At 60.5% G+C, this 14,394-nt stretch overlaps 1 protein-coding gene and 1 non-coding gene across 2 annotated transcripts in view; both read right to left on the reverse strand.

The window, feature by feature from the left end:
* BESB_012570 (uncharacterized protein) overlaps positions 1-14,394 on the reverse strand; it is a gene marked incomplete at both ends in the record, with an annotated part of 36,117 nt that overhangs the window by 19,959 nt on the left and 1,764 nt on the right. Inside the window, 20 exons of the mRNA XM_029359987.1 lie at positions 187-356; positions 747-850; positions 1,242-1,362; positions 1,687-1,816; positions 2,180-2,412; positions 2,741-3,949; positions 4,290-4,413; positions 4,780-5,047; positions 5,344-5,912; positions 6,481-7,451; positions 7,774-7,825; positions 8,154-8,272; positions 8,747-9,007; positions 9,394-9,707; positions 9,929-10,124; positions 10,556-11,684; positions 12,148-12,293; positions 12,492-12,570; positions 12,955-13,308; positions 13,550-13,995. Of these exons, the coding sequence (XP_029216654.1) occupies positions 187-356; positions 747-850; positions 1,242-1,362; positions 1,687-1,816; positions 2,180-2,412; positions 2,741-3,949; positions 4,290-4,413; positions 4,780-5,047; positions 5,344-5,912; positions 6,481-7,451; positions 7,774-7,825; positions 8,154-8,272; positions 8,747-9,007; positions 9,394-9,707; positions 9,929-10,124; positions 10,556-11,684; positions 12,148-12,293; positions 12,492-12,570; positions 12,955-13,308; positions 13,550-13,995 (6,995 nt within the window). The remainder of the gene's footprint in view (positions 1-186; positions 357-746; positions 851-1,241; positions 1,363-1,686; positions 1,817-2,179; positions 2,413-2,740; positions 3,950-4,289; positions 4,414-4,779; positions 5,048-5,343; positions 5,913-6,480; positions 7,452-7,773; positions 7,826-8,153; positions 8,273-8,746; positions 9,008-9,393; positions 9,708-9,928; positions 10,125-10,555; positions 11,685-12,147; positions 12,294-12,491; positions 12,571-12,954; positions 13,309-13,549; positions 13,996-14,394) is intronic.
* On the reverse strand, positions 9,297-9,366 carry BESB_015510. The gene has a single exon. It is a non-coding gene; the product is annotated as a tRNA-Ser (tRNA).

Genomic DNA, 14,394 nt, shown 5'->3' on the forward strand with positions numbered 1-14,394 from the left:
GGATGCCCTAGCGCGGTACTCGCAGGACAAGCCAGCGGCCTCCCTTTCTACGAACATATACATACATATATATATATACAGAGAGAGAAACAGGATGGGATGTATATGGGAATGGGAAACTCGCCACCGATAGGCAAAGTAAATGAATATATATACATGCCAGTGAGAGGAGAGCAGAGCACGAACCGGAGTGTAGAGGACAGGAACGCAGGGGAGCAGGTGAGTGGGAAGGTCTTGGTCGGTGTAGCCGTGCACGATGCCCGGAAGCGTCGTCCAGAGGAAGTCAACGAGCATCAAGAGGAATGGGTCATAGACCTCGACGGCTGACCAGAACGCCTGCGGCTGGAAGAGGAATGCTGACGCGAATGCAGAGAACAACACACAGAAAGAAAAACATGAAAGACGCAAAGCCTTCTCGCTTGCCACAGGCTCCAGATCCCCACCCGGCAACCTGCACGGTGCGATCATGCCTCCTCAGCGAACGCTAATCCTCTCCAGTACACACGCCTTCCTCTCTCTCTGTGAGAACTTGGTTGTCGCTTGCATGTCTCCGCAGACAAGCTTCCTCTCCCAGAAACGTCTGTTTGGCTGTTTCAGTCTCTCCATCCCAGCTGGGGCTCTTCCGTTGTCCCCTCCGTCAGGCGATCCTGCTTCTCTCGTTGCCTCACGCTTCGTGCCGCCTTCTGCTCGTTCAACTCGCCTCCCTTTCTGTCTGTTTTTTCAAGTTTTTCCCGTTGTGCGCTCACCAGGAAGGCCGATGCAAAGCGACTTGAAGAAGCTCCATAGAATGACAGTTGAGATGCGCATGAGGCTCAGACGCCCGTGAACGAATAACAGCCGTTGAAGGAACCTGGAAACCACAGGCGCCAAGGTCACATAGTGATTCTTCAGGTGCGCACAGAGCGATACGAGCACGTATGATAGAAACATATGTACACATGAATATTCATGCATGTATATATGTATATACATTTACATATGGCTAGGGCTGCGGCCGTGCACATTTCGTCGTATATCTCTGATGCGTGCTAACGACCTTCAAACTCACATACATACGTGTTGGAAGCAACAGAACTCTCCGATACAGGGAGTTGCTGAAGCCGCACTCAGTCCACGGCCCGTAAGCATGCCTCGCACTGGATACTGCTTCGTGTCACAGAGCAGTCCGCTGCGTCACTGTGGCATGAGCCGTCTCAGCTGTATACGTCTGAAAATCATGCGGAGTGCCGATTCTGTCTCACCGGAACTCCGAGAAGGAGTAATCCGCGTACGCCGCTGCGATCGCTGCGGCGCTGTCATGGCCGCGGATCGCCACTCCCACGTGCGCCTCCTGAAGCATCGCCACATCGTTGCCTCCGTCGCCTGCACAGAGGAAAACTCGAGAACGAAGGCTCTTCAGACTGAAGACGTCAACGGGGCGAAAGGCCCAAGTGCATCTGCGCGTATAACGGGAACATGGGCGGCAATTCCTGCGCGGCCAGCAGAGTAGCATCGCCAACCCTCTGGTGGGGACATAAAGGGCAACACGGTGACGACGCAAGCTGAGCCGGAGAGAGCGCGTCCGAAATACGTCTGCGCCAGCTTCTAGACAGGAGGGTACATTCAGAGAAGCCTCGACAATTCAACGATGCGCGAACTCCAGCAGGGCACCCTTTCCCCTTGAGCAGAACGAAATCGAAGCCTCACCAATCGCAAGAGTTATGGGCTGGGGCGTCAGGCGTTTCTTGACCAGCCTAACCATCTCGGCTTTCTGCGACGGCGTGACACGAGCCGCGACGACGACGTCGGAGCAACACGCCATGTTGAGGAAATACGTCTAAAAAAGACAAACGTCAGACAAAACAGGACTACCAACATCACTTCTCAAGGCGCACCACAGACAGACGCTTCCCGCTGAGGACGGAGATCCGTCTCCTCAGGTCTTTCCTGGCGCCTTCTCATCTAGACCTCTTTGATGCCCTCCAATAGCAAAAACGCAGTTATACAGACATTATACGTAAACACATGCGCATTCTGAGTAACATTCTCTGCGAAGCAGTATCGCGGAGGGCCGCGTGACGTTTGTTGCATGTTTCTAGCAACTACCTTCCGTCATCCGCTAGCTGACCACTTTCGCGTTAAGCTGTGGACGGATGTCACCCGCATTTCTCTGCACTTTCGCGGTAAGTGATTTTCTCACTTGGAGATCCGGGTGGTTAAGAAACGTGCGAAGATTAGGACCGGTGACCACGAGGCAGATATGCTCGTCTCTACGCTTCAGCCGTCGCGCCTTGCGGAAGAGCTCGTAGAGCATCACACCCTCTCGCTTCGCTTTGCGCCCACTGAACTCGAGCGCCGCATGGAAAATGCGCGTGCGCGAGGTCAGCAAGCGGCAGCTGTGGCAAATGTGCAACGCGTACTCGACGTTGTCTCCTGAAAACGCGCACAACACAAAAAAGCCAGAATACGGGAATAGAGACGGTACCATCCAGTCCCCACAGGTTTACCGATGTTTGAATACTGATGTGGATGTATAGATATATATATACATATATGGATATGGATACGTGTTCACCTGAGAGCCCGGACGACGAGGGCACTGCGTTGCGGCTGCCGCCGTGAAGAGCTCGAGCAGGCAGCGTATTGCACAAACATGATAGGCAGAATGCCGCGTGCGCGGAGATGAATGCTTGCTCTTTGCAGCCTCGAGTTTCAATCTCGACCGAGTTCCGTTGCTTCCCTCGCGGCGGCCCGCGCGTACCTGTGACCATCCACACGCGAATCCCCGCCTCCATCATGAGCTGAAGCGTTTCGGGGACGAGCTCCTGCAGTTTGTCGCGAACGCCGGTGATGCCGAGGTACTCGAGGTCTCGCTCCATGTCCTCAGCGACTTCCTCCAGCCTCTCTGCGCGGCAATAGACGCTGGCGCACGCGTCAGTATAAAGGCGCGTGTAGGTCTCAGTTTCCTCCTGGGTGAGGTACCGGCAAGCAAGCGCCATCGTGCGGAGCCCCTGGAGCGAGAACTTCTTCAGGTGCTGCTCCACCAGCGAGATGTCCCCCAGCGCAATCATCTCGTCCTCGTCTTCATCGAAAAAGGCCGCGCAGTACCCGTCCTCGGGGCCCATACACGGACTGTCGAGAGCACAAGAGAACCAGCCAGGGGCCCCAGTCCGGTGGAGGGGCGACGGCGGCACCGAACGAGTCGCGCCCGCCTCGGCACCAGGCCCTCCTCTCTCCGCACCGGCGGCTGCTGCGTGCGTCGGCGACAGCCGGGAGCCAGCGTCTACGGCGCGCGATGCTGCGTGGCACGTCGGCCTGCCGCCGGGGTCCCCTGCTGGAGCGGCGGCCGAGCGAGTCATCTGCGCGAGGGAGCCGCAGCTCTCTGCCTCGCGCAGAGCTGTTGTGTTCCGACTCATGTGCGCCGAGCGGTGGTGCTGCTTGTCGTAGTTGTACAGTCCGGGGTTTAAGGCCCGAAGCATCGAGTCCGCGCGAACCGACCGCAGCCCTTCGTCATCACTGGTGCCCTCCGAGTCGCGCGCGCCGCCCGCAGGGTCGCGCGCGTCTTCCGGCTCGCCGTCTCCAGACTCGCCGCCCGCCCTCCCGGCGCCGTCGTCGGCAGTGCGCAGCTCCTTGTGTTCTGAAATCGCAGGGGGGCGCGACGAACCATGCTCTGCGAAGCGACCCAGAGACGACGAAGACCGGAAGCCATCCTGGCGGACCCCGCGCGACCCCTGACCAACCGGCGACGACTGCGAGAGCCGCCCGACCCCCGATGGGCTCCCCACGGGGCTGCCGCCGACCCCCATCAAGGCCCCCGAACGCGTGCGGGCCGCGAGCCCCTGCAGCGACGGCCCCCGACCTGGCCACTGCCCGTCGCCGAAGCGACTCAGCGACGAGCAACTGCGCCTGTAGTCCTGGCAGTTCCGAGTAAACGAGGACGACAAAAGATCCAGCATCGCCACATCGGCGCCTGAGGAGAGACGGAGCAGGTAAAACGCCACAACGTCGCGCGTCCCACGAAACACGCGTAGAAAAAGGACATCCACGAGCCCTTCACCGGCGTCAGACTGCCGCGTCCTCCAGCTCTCCCCTCGCCTCTTCCGGCGAAAGCGTGTCTCTGCTTCGTCTTCCCAGCGCCCCCAACCGGAGGGGAGCGGCACAGCATTCGTTCGACTTATAGTTCCGCTGTGACTGTGAGCCGGTCGCGACAAATGCACACGCGAGGATTCGCACCATCGAACGATCGGAGGCGTCCTCTGCCTCGGCAAAGCCGACGTGGAGCCCTGGGAACGCGGGAGCCGGAAACTCACCTTTGACGTAGAGCACCGACCCCTCGGTCCACCCTTGCGGCCGCACGACGATACTCATTCGGCCGCGCTTCTGAGTAAACTCGTTGACGCCGATAACCTGCCACCGGCGCTCTTGGCCGTTAATCTGAGAACCAGCAAAACTCAGAGCGCAACCGAAGCCGATGCAAACGGGACGAAACGCGGGCGAGGCGGACGGAGACGCGAAAGCGATGGACAGCCCGGCGACGGTCAGAATCAGGGGGGAAAAGACATGCAAACGAAAAGAAAGTCATCCACAGTCCTCCTACAGGAAGGGACGGCACCTAGGCCATGTGCATCCATGAATCTTCACGTAAACACACAGACACAGATATAGATATATAGGTAGAGAGATATAATAGTAGATGGATGTGTATAGTAGTATGATTCATGATGTTTTCCTCTGTCTACCTTCCGCTTCAGACGACTCTTCCTGCGCGTGTGCCTGTGTTTGTCTGGGCTCTCGACGTACGTTCAGCGTAACGGAGGTACTGGTTCTGCCGACGAGTGTGTAGCCCATGTGCGACGCTGCGGAGACGAGGCACTCTTCATCAGGCGACGAAGCCTGGTACTTGATGATGTTGATGAGGCTGTTTCTCCCGTCGCAGTAGGCCGTCACGCTGCTCAAGCCGTGCGGCGGCGCAAGCGGCCCCCTCTCAAGTGAGGGCGGGCGCCCCAGCGCGCGCCCTGACAGACTCGTGCCTGCGTCGCCGTCCACCGAGGTCGGCGGCCGCGAGCCTCTGCCGAACATGCGGAGACAACGAAGACAGAAAAGAAAATGCAATCTCGCTGGCCACGCAAGACGACTCCACGAGAGACGCCTACCGAGAACGAATTCAGACGCCCCACCGGACCACGAGGACGAACAGGACGAGCTGAAGAGGGGGAAGAGGAAGTCCAAAAGCTGAAGACCGCGAGGAGAAGAAAGAGCCGTGTGCGACGAAGGCTATCCACAAAAGGATGACAAAACACACCAAGCGATGTGCACAGTGTCACCTCACAGCAGAGAGCTCTGCGGTTCCCGCTCCATCCTCACCTTCTAAACAAGAGGTCTGCTACATCTCGGCTGCTCGCAGTGACCCGCGACTTCAGGCTCATGAGGCTCGCGGAGGCACTTCTGCTGCTTTTGTTTTTTCGGGCTTGCCTCGACTTGTCGTCGTCTTCGTTGTCGTCGCCCTTCAGGCCGTCGTCTTCTTCGTCGGCTCCGAGCAAGGCACCGGTGACGCTCTCGCCTTCGTCTTCGCCGCCGCTTACCACCTCTTCCTGCGAGCTCGTCTCCTCGTCCTTGCTGAACGGAAACTCTTCGTGCTTCTCCTTGAAGGAGACACCTCGAGCGAGACTCTTCGAGGGCTTCAGCAGCCCCGCGCCGGTCTGCGCGCGCAGCACCGACGGCGGCGCCAGGCTGGCAGGCGCGAAAGCGCAGTGCGGCGACGATGGCGCCTCGTCCTCGCCCTTGGCGTCCTGCGCCGCGGTCGGTGATGCCGGTTGCGACGACCTCAACGGGACAGCCGCCTCCAGTCTCAGCTCTCCCGGCGACGTTCCCGTTGACTCCCGCCGGCACGACACCACTGGGGACTGCACTGGCGACGGGCAGGGCACGTAGTCCTGAAAAGAGACAGCAACAGTGGAGCAAACAAATGAAAACCTCGGATCGACGACGACAGCTATCCGATGAAAAATTCGGATGGAATGCATGCACAACGACGCAAACAGACGCCACAATTGGGGAACAACGGGGTGAAGACAGTGCTGCAGCGACACGAAGGCACGCAGCATACGGGACGCCGCCAAGCACGAGTACGGACATCGGACAAACCCCTGCTCAATGAAAACAGGCGCGCTTTCAAGCGAACTGTGGAAGTAGAAAAGTACCGGCAGACAGTGCTCGGCAGTTGCACCGTCGCCCGAATGTATATACGTCTCTACAAATAGAAAGGCATTCATATTTACGGCCGGGTGCGCAGAAGTAAGACACTTGCTTCCTCGGTGCGGGCGCCTCTCGAAGCGCGAATGAATCCAGCCCCGCCTCTATCCTCAGATGCAGTGACACGCCGCCTGAGCGCCTCTTTGCGGTCTGGCTCTCGCGTCAGTTCCCTTATTTTGCGCTGCAACCGCTCTTCACTCTCCGCGGCGTATCTAAGCAGCCCACACGCGACCCTCTGCCGAGACTCACCGCCTCTGCTCCCAGCACGTCTCCTGAAAGGGGCGGAAAGTGTTTGGCGTTCTGCGGGCTAGACTGTCCTGACTCGTTCGCGCGCGTTCGTCGGCGTGTGGTGTGTCGGCCTATGTGCGTGGCAGCGCTGGCTGGAGACCCGCCAGCCAGAGGACTGAGGCTGACGTACGACGGAGGTAAACACCCTCCGGGCGGCTGCATCAGCGGAGACAGTTGACCGTCGAAGCCGCTCGTCCTCGAGACGCCGCGGCTGCCGCCGGGCGAGTGTGCGACCGCCGACGGTAGCACCAAGTGAGACATGCCCTTTTCCTCGTCGCCTTCGTCGCCGCCCTCCTGGGCGCCCGCACCCTGGGGGCCCGTACCCCCGGTGAAGCCCGTGCCGCCGGTCCCCGCGCCCTGGAGGCCCGGGAAGCCCGAGCACGAGAAGACCGAGGTTGTGAAACCGCCGCCGCCAGGGGGGACATAGGCGGTGGAGGCAAAGTTCCCGGATGGGTAGCCGGCGTCGGTAGGCATTGCAGGGTGCGTCGTGTACACCCACGGGACGACGGTGTTGCAAATCGCCATGCATTTGATGAATTCGTCGATGCGGTGGCTGCGCAGATCCCGCCTCGCCAAGTCGGTGAAGATGGATGCGTCGTAGAAGTCGCAGTTCCGCCGAATCTGTCCCTCCATCGGCGTCTCGCGGAAGCCCGTCGGGAAGTCCACTTCGTCATAGAGGAACGGCACCCCGCCGCGGCTCGGTGCAGGCGAGAGAGGCGACGTCGCCTGCCCACCGCTGTCCCCCGAGGCCAGCCGCTGCGGTCGCCGCCGGCCGACTCCGCCCTCGTCCTCCTCCTCGACCACCGGCATGTACAGACTCCCCGAGCCGCGCCGGGCTCCGCGCCCGTGTGGCGCGGAGCGCGGCCCGCCTTCCTCTGCCGACGACAGCGACACGCCGCCCTCCGATTCGGGTGTCGGACTCCGCGGCGATCCTGCGAGAAAACTCGTCGGCTTTGCACCAGCGCTATGCACGCAAATGTCTCTACGAAGCAGCTACGCGGAAGGGACGGAAAAACCAGATACGGGCAGCCCGCGGCAGCCACGTGCCGCGTGTATGCAGCGATGGAGAGAAGGTGTAGGAAAGGGTCTACACGGGGACGCTCACGCCTCGCGATGCATTCGCCTACTCGTGCCCATACCAGATATGTACGACAAAATACACTTCGTCTCTCTATCAGCGCCTGGCTCTCCGTGCACCCAAGATTCCTTAGAACTGGGTTCCCCCCCTCCGCACCCCGCAAGAGTCTGTCTCACCTCGATCTGCGAAGGCGATGTGGCGGTTGTTGTAGCGATCGTCGCCTCCCTCCTGAACGCAGCACACAGTGGAGCCTTGCAGTAAACATGAGAAGTTCTGACTTTGGGGGAAAAGCAGGTGAATGTTCGATCCGCGCGAATCTGTCACGCATACGCACGTCTGCACCGAAATGCAGATCGCAAGCGAAGGCGATACGCAGAGAGGCGTCCGTCGTGCCACACGTGCACGTGGATGGACAGAAAGATGCCTTCTGTACATCTGAAGCTTTCTTGACGTGCACAAAGCTAGAGAACGGATTCACGCAAGGCAGCGGAAGTTGGCAAGCAGTCGAACATCCATGCTGCTCGCCCAGTTATTCTTTCCGTGAATACACGCTTACGCGCTTGAGAAGTCTGTCCATCTCTCCATCGGTCCGAGAAAAAAGCTTCGATATCGCGCGCGTGGGGCCGCCGAGCGACGACGCGGAGTGCAGCGGAGCCCTCGGGCTGGTGGAGATCGCTAAAGGAAAAACGCATGCGCTCGCCCACAGGGATGAACGACGCCTGCAGTCATCACGGAAGCTGTGCGCCTGCGTAGCTGTACTTCCATGTATGTACGTATGTGCTGGTGGTTAGAGCCGTCTCGGTTTGACCACGGGTTAACAGGCGTCCCAGAAGAGAAAGCAGCAGCCGTTATCACAAGAAGAAAGGCCACGCGAGTTGAGACGGGCAGCCCGCTGCCTTTGGGAAATCTGGCGCACACATCCTAGGGCTCTGACGATCCACGTCCTTCGAGACAAGACACTCAGGGCGGCGTCCTTGCAGCGCCCCCATCGAATGCACATGCGCAGGCTTCAGCACAGCTGGTGCGCGCGCGCGAGCCGCCAACGCCGCGCAGGAGCAGCACACGCAGCCTGCCCACCGGCTGTCTGCATGGCTCCCGCACTAGACGGTTGACGCAGAGCTCGACGACAAGCGCCCGATGCCCTCTTACCTCTGCCTCGCGGAGCGGCGCCGTCGCCGAAGCTCCTAATGCAGCGTATGGGGTAGTTGTTGTCCCTGTCGGAGTTCGTGTCTTCGTCTTGCGAGGTCCTGGGGGACACTTCTCGGGGTCGGACTCGCTTCCTCTCTCTCTCCTTGCTCCGCTTGCCACCGCCGCCCCGTCGTCCCGCTTCGCTCTCCGTGCCGGCTTCGGACTGCTCGTTCTCTGACCCTCCTCGGCTGCTCTGTAGGCTGGCGCTCGCCGACCGCCGCACTGCAGAAACGCAGGCGCACAGGTGGAAGGATGAAAAGCAATCCTACAGGGCTAGCCGCCCAGCAACACTGACGACCTACCCAACAAAATGGCTTGCAGAGATGAAAAACAAACGTGTACACGCGAAACTGCACGCCAGCCCAGAGCAGGAACATAAACTTGTAGACATACCTACATTCATGTGTACATATAGGAATCGCCATACGTAGAGCTACTGTGGGCGGCGCCACCGGCAAACCCCGCGTCAAGACAGACCCTGTCTCGCAGGCGGAGGATATATCCGCGTCTATGCGCGATAGGATTTGAACTGATGGCTTTCTATTCTCAAAATAGACGCGCTACCTAACTACGCTACATTCCGATTATGCTTTTAAAGCGCGACCCACCCCCGTTTTCCTGAGGCTCCTTGCACATGCCACTGAATCTCCTCCGGTGAGCCACCCCGTGGACCCCCTCAGTGACCATCGCGCGACCGTCATCCCGTCGCGCCAGAGGACTCCCGTGCGACGCAACAACAGATGTTTTCGCGTTCTCTCGCCCTGACGGGCCCTCGTCGTCCTCGCCCTCTTCGCGATGCGATTCGAGTGAAAGCGAGGCTGAAAGCCGACACGAGTCGTGCGACGTCGGCGACGCGCCCGCCGCAGGGACCTTGTCCTTCGCCTCGCCCTCATGCCCAGTCCGCGAAACGAGCGAGTGCCGGCTGCAGAGGGATAAAAACAGAAGAAAAACAAGAAACGTCGGCGCAGAAACGGGGGACGCATCAGAGACACAATTGAGGGACTCACGAAAACAAAGGGGAATTTCAGTCCAACGCATGCAGCCAACGCAAGCCGCATCAGACGTGTCTGAACTCATCAACTAGACGCTGTGTCGGCACGTGACCCTTCCGCCAGGCATTTCTGGAGCGTCCTCGGAACTCACCTGCCTCGCTGGCTGTTCGTTCGCAAGCGCAGACTCGGTGCGCGCTTGCCGAGGCCATCGGGGATGCACGAGGCAGCGAAACTGCGACTTGCGGGCGAGGCTGCAGTTACTGAGGCCTGTCGCTGCGCGTGCGGCGCCAAGAGCCGGTCTCGCGACCCCCGCATGGGAGTTTCCGCGACAGTCCAGACACGCGAGCCTGGAAAAACACGCGCGAGTTCCCATGCAAATACGTGCAATCATCCCCTAAGAAAGGACGAAGGCAGTGCAAGTTCGCACTTCCACGAAGGCAGAGCAACGCGCATGCAGTCCGCACATCCACATGTAAAAATACACATATATGCGAGCGTACGTGGGCAGCGTGAGCTGCGCGCAGACCTCCACACGGGCAGTGAAGTCAGGAGATCGCACTCGTGGAGGAGCCAGAAACGAACCACAACGCAGGCGACCGGGCAGCGGAGACCACTGTCTCTGCCAGTATGCATGAGGCACACCTATTAGTTCACGCACACGTGGAGGCAGGCGCTTGCGTCTCTCGGGAGTCCACATGCGTCGCTCCGCACACACACGGAACAAGTCTATTTGTGGCCGTCTGCGTGTGTGGCTGGGAGTGAGTGTGGCGCTGCCTACCATATTCACTGCTGTCTCCGCGGTCGAACGCGCCGCAGGAGGTCATGCCGTAGATTTTTCCGGCTACGCTGCACATGCTGAAGGTCATGTCATTTTCAGTGATTGTGCCGGTTTTGTCGGTGAAGATGAAGTCGACCTGCCCCAAGTTCGGATTGAGCGCCGGCGTGTGGACTTCGGCCCAGACGTCCTCGCGCTCGCTGCCTGCAGACCGCCAGGAGCCAGGTCCGCCAACGGTGGTGAAGAGCATGCCGCGGGTGTTGAAGTGGTGCATGTGTGGGTTCGTCCACGCACTCTCGCCGAGCGCGGCGTCGGCGGGCGCCTTCAACAGCGGGCTGCCAATCCCCACGCCGCGGGTCGTGCCGTGGGCGCTGGGGGAGAGCGACGCCATCTTCTCGGTGCCCACGTCTGAGTAGCGTGAGAAGCCGCCCTGCGACTTCTTGTCGTCCTCTGCTGCTCCCTTGGGCCCCGTCGAGGGCAAGTTGTCGGCTGCTGCCGAAAGCAGCCGCTGCTCCTCCTCGTCCTCGACGCCGGCAGGCGTGCGCAGCCCGCCGGCGACTGGCGTCGCTGCGTGGAAGCTTTCGCGCCTGCTCTTCATCGCCCCGTGCGGCAGCAGCCCTGTCTCCTCGGCGCGCTCGCAGTCCTCGCGCCCCGCGCCTGTCGCGTCAGGCAGCGCCACGCCGCCGAAGCTCGGCACGTTCTCGCCGTTTGTCTCTCGGCTTTCCTCGCCGTCTTCGGGGCGACCCTCGGGTAGCAGGACACTCTTGGTGCTCTCTTGGCTCCGCGTCGCCTTCGCGTTCAGCGAGAGCGACTTCTTCGCGAGGGCGTGGTCCTCCTCGCCGCCCTCGCGTGGCGTGCTGCCGCGCTGGCTCCCGAAGAGGCGCTTGGAGAACGGCGCCGAGAATTTCTGCGAAAGGAACCGTCGCGTTCGGCCAAGCCCGTCCGCCACCGACAGGTGCGTCTGGCGATGGCTGGGAGCGTGCGCAAGGTCCGTCGGACTGCCTTCCCCGTCAAGCAGCAACGCGCCGTCTTCAGGGATGACCAGCGAGCTCGTGCTCGCCGTGCTCGGGCCTCCGGAGCTCGTCGGGCGGCCGCCGCCGCGGATGTGGATGTCCCCTTCAATCAGCACCGACTGATAAGAAAGACACAGAGGGGGAAACTACCAGACGGAGTGAAGCGACGACGCGGCTCAGGCACTGTACAGCCGCAGTCCTCAAGAGCGCGCGACGCACCAGACGGGGTGCCAGCTACGAGTGAACCGAAGGCCCTTCCTCGCAGGAGGAGGTGGAAAACCATGCGATGTATGGCGCTCGAAGGATGCCGACTCCAACAAAATTCGCAAAGCGCCCTCGCGGGAAAGCGAAAAAGCGAGCTGCACACTCGGACGAAAGCGAGCTCGATAGAGTAAGCAGAACGCGCCGGCCGTGGGATAGCGGAATCGAGAGGAGGGCGCACCTGACTCAGGCTACGCGGCCAGAGGCGCTAGAGGCGACAACTGGAAACTCCCACCGAGCGAGTGCGTTTACCCACATGCCAGCAACAACACATATCCGGGAGATACTGCACACCTTGTTAGCTAAGGTTCGAGATCTCACCTGTAGAAGATACACGACGTCAAGCATAAGTGGCAAAGAGAGAGGCAGAATCGGCGCGTAGATGGCCAAGAAACGCAAAATCGACATCCACGGGTTCTGGAGCAAGTCGCGCGAGCCCAGCATAAACTCGACGCTGCTTCCGTAGCCTGAAAACGAAAAAGGGCACCGAAACACGACAGCCAGCGAATGATTTAGAGTTTAAGGTTTACCTCTATGCCCCGCGCACTGCCTTAAGCCGTTAGCATGATCTCAAAGTACCAGCCGGCATGTGATCTATATAGTATAACGGGACCGGGGACACACAGGACGCCAGAAAAGACGCAGCGGAGTCGCGTCAAACTTACTCTGCGTGGGCTCTGTTCCTGACGTCCCTGAGCTTGGAGGTGAGGGCTCCGCCACCGTGGTGTCGCCGCTGTCGCGCTCCTGGGGAGAAAAGAGCGAAATAACAGGCTCGGCGTCTCAGCGTAGGGGGAGCGCTCGTGCCCACGAAGGAGGGGTCAGCCCTCTCACGACTGGACAACGTCGTGCAAAAACCACCAAACAGGAGAATCTCGATGCCACGCGAGAAGGCACACCGCACACGGACTCGCAGCGCAGAGACACCCAACACTCTTCGCGACCTAGCCACGCAGAAGCGGGCAACGACTTCGCCCCTGATGCGCGCGGTCCCGGGAGAGGCTTCGCTGTCGCGTCAGCCACCGAGAAAAAGAACACGCAGCGCCTTCCGTCTGCCGTGAATCGAGGAAACCAGGGTCGAGTCTCCCGCACCCACGCCCCAACCTCCCGCCCCCCGCGTGTCGTGCCTACCTGAACGCTCCACTTGCTCATGACAGAAATGAGTATAGTGAGGAAAACAACGAAGAAGGAGATGAACAAGTAGGTGTTGATGTCCTTTTCAATATGAGGCCGCTTGAAGCCTGGCGGTGCAGCATTCTTCTGGATACGTGTATCGTCGCCGGTGTAGATCACGACCCCGTAAAGCCACTCGGTGTTTCGAATGTGCGAGCCTGCGCGCAAAGCAGAAGAAAGAGGTTGAACGCAGCGCCGAACCGCAGCCGCAGCCGGCAGCGCACGAAGATGAAACCGACCCAGACAGCATGGGCTAGCGAGGAAGGGGAGGCCGCCGCGCGCGGAGAACGCAGAAGTGAGGACGGTCCACGGCTAGACGGCGAAAGCGGAAACGTATGCACAGCGCGCGTATCGATTCTTGTGAGCCCCGCTCTCCATCAGACTTCTCTAAGCAAGCGCATCGGTATTCGTGCAGCAGGAAAACCCCGTGAAGCACTCGCCCCTCGCCCCCCCCCCCCCGCCCCTCCCCCCCCCCCCCCCCCCCCTGCCCCCGCCCGCTCCTCCGCCGAGGTCCGTCGTCGCCGGCCTCGCACCGGCTTGGCTGGCGCCTTACCTCGCTGAATGAAGTTGACGATGTCGAGGGAGTGGCTCTCGGATGCGCGTCGAGTTTGAGGCTCCCGGTGAAGGCGTCCATGACGGCGCACGGTTTTTCGCACACGACGCGGCCGCGGATGCCGGCGATAGAAAGCGGCGAACTCTCGCCGCGCGTCTCCTTGACACCTTGCTTGAACTTGAGGTTCGTCTCGCCATCCAGCTTGCTCGTTTCGACGTAGGCCACGCCGTCCGAGTTCGACGTCGCCAGGACGACAATGTCCGCAGGCACCTCCTCGCCGTCAGTCAGCCGCAGGATGTTCCCCACGCGCACACTCTCCCACTTGAGCAGCCGCAGCTGTGGCGTGTGCCCGTCGACGATGCAGCACACGCGCTGGTTCAACATGCGGTCTCGCTGCCGCCGCCCCAGGTCTGTGAAGGCGTCCTTCACCATCCCGAAAACCAGAACTGCACGCAGCAGAAGGCGACAGCGGCCGGGTCCCGCAGATGGAGAGACAGAAACAGCGCTCGGAGAACGCAAAATACAGTCGATTCACCCCACACGTGCAAAACGTGCAAACCTACCCCGAGACGCACCACGCATCCCAGCGCGGCACGACGAGGTCCGGGACGCCACCTTCCACCCCCACAAGCACAGAAGCCAACCGACAGACCCGTGTAAGAACAGCGATGTACTGCAATCATACAGAACTTGGTTGTATGTATCTCATAACCGGAGTCAGTTTCAGCATTCTAGAAACTATTTCTACCCGGTTTTCGTTCGTAAAGACGCGCCGCGCACAAGCATGCCTCCAGCGTCGCTCAATGTTGAAGGGGGACGTGTGCAAGCATGCACAGGTGTAGGTA

This window comes from Besnoitia besnoiti, chromosome IX (genome assembly GCF_002563875.1).
Source record: "Besnoitia besnoiti strain Bb-Ger1 chromosome IX, whole genome shotgun sequence".
Lineage (NCBI taxonomy): Eukaryota > Apicomplexa > Conoidasida > Eucoccidiorida > Sarcocystidae > Besnoitia > Besnoitia besnoiti.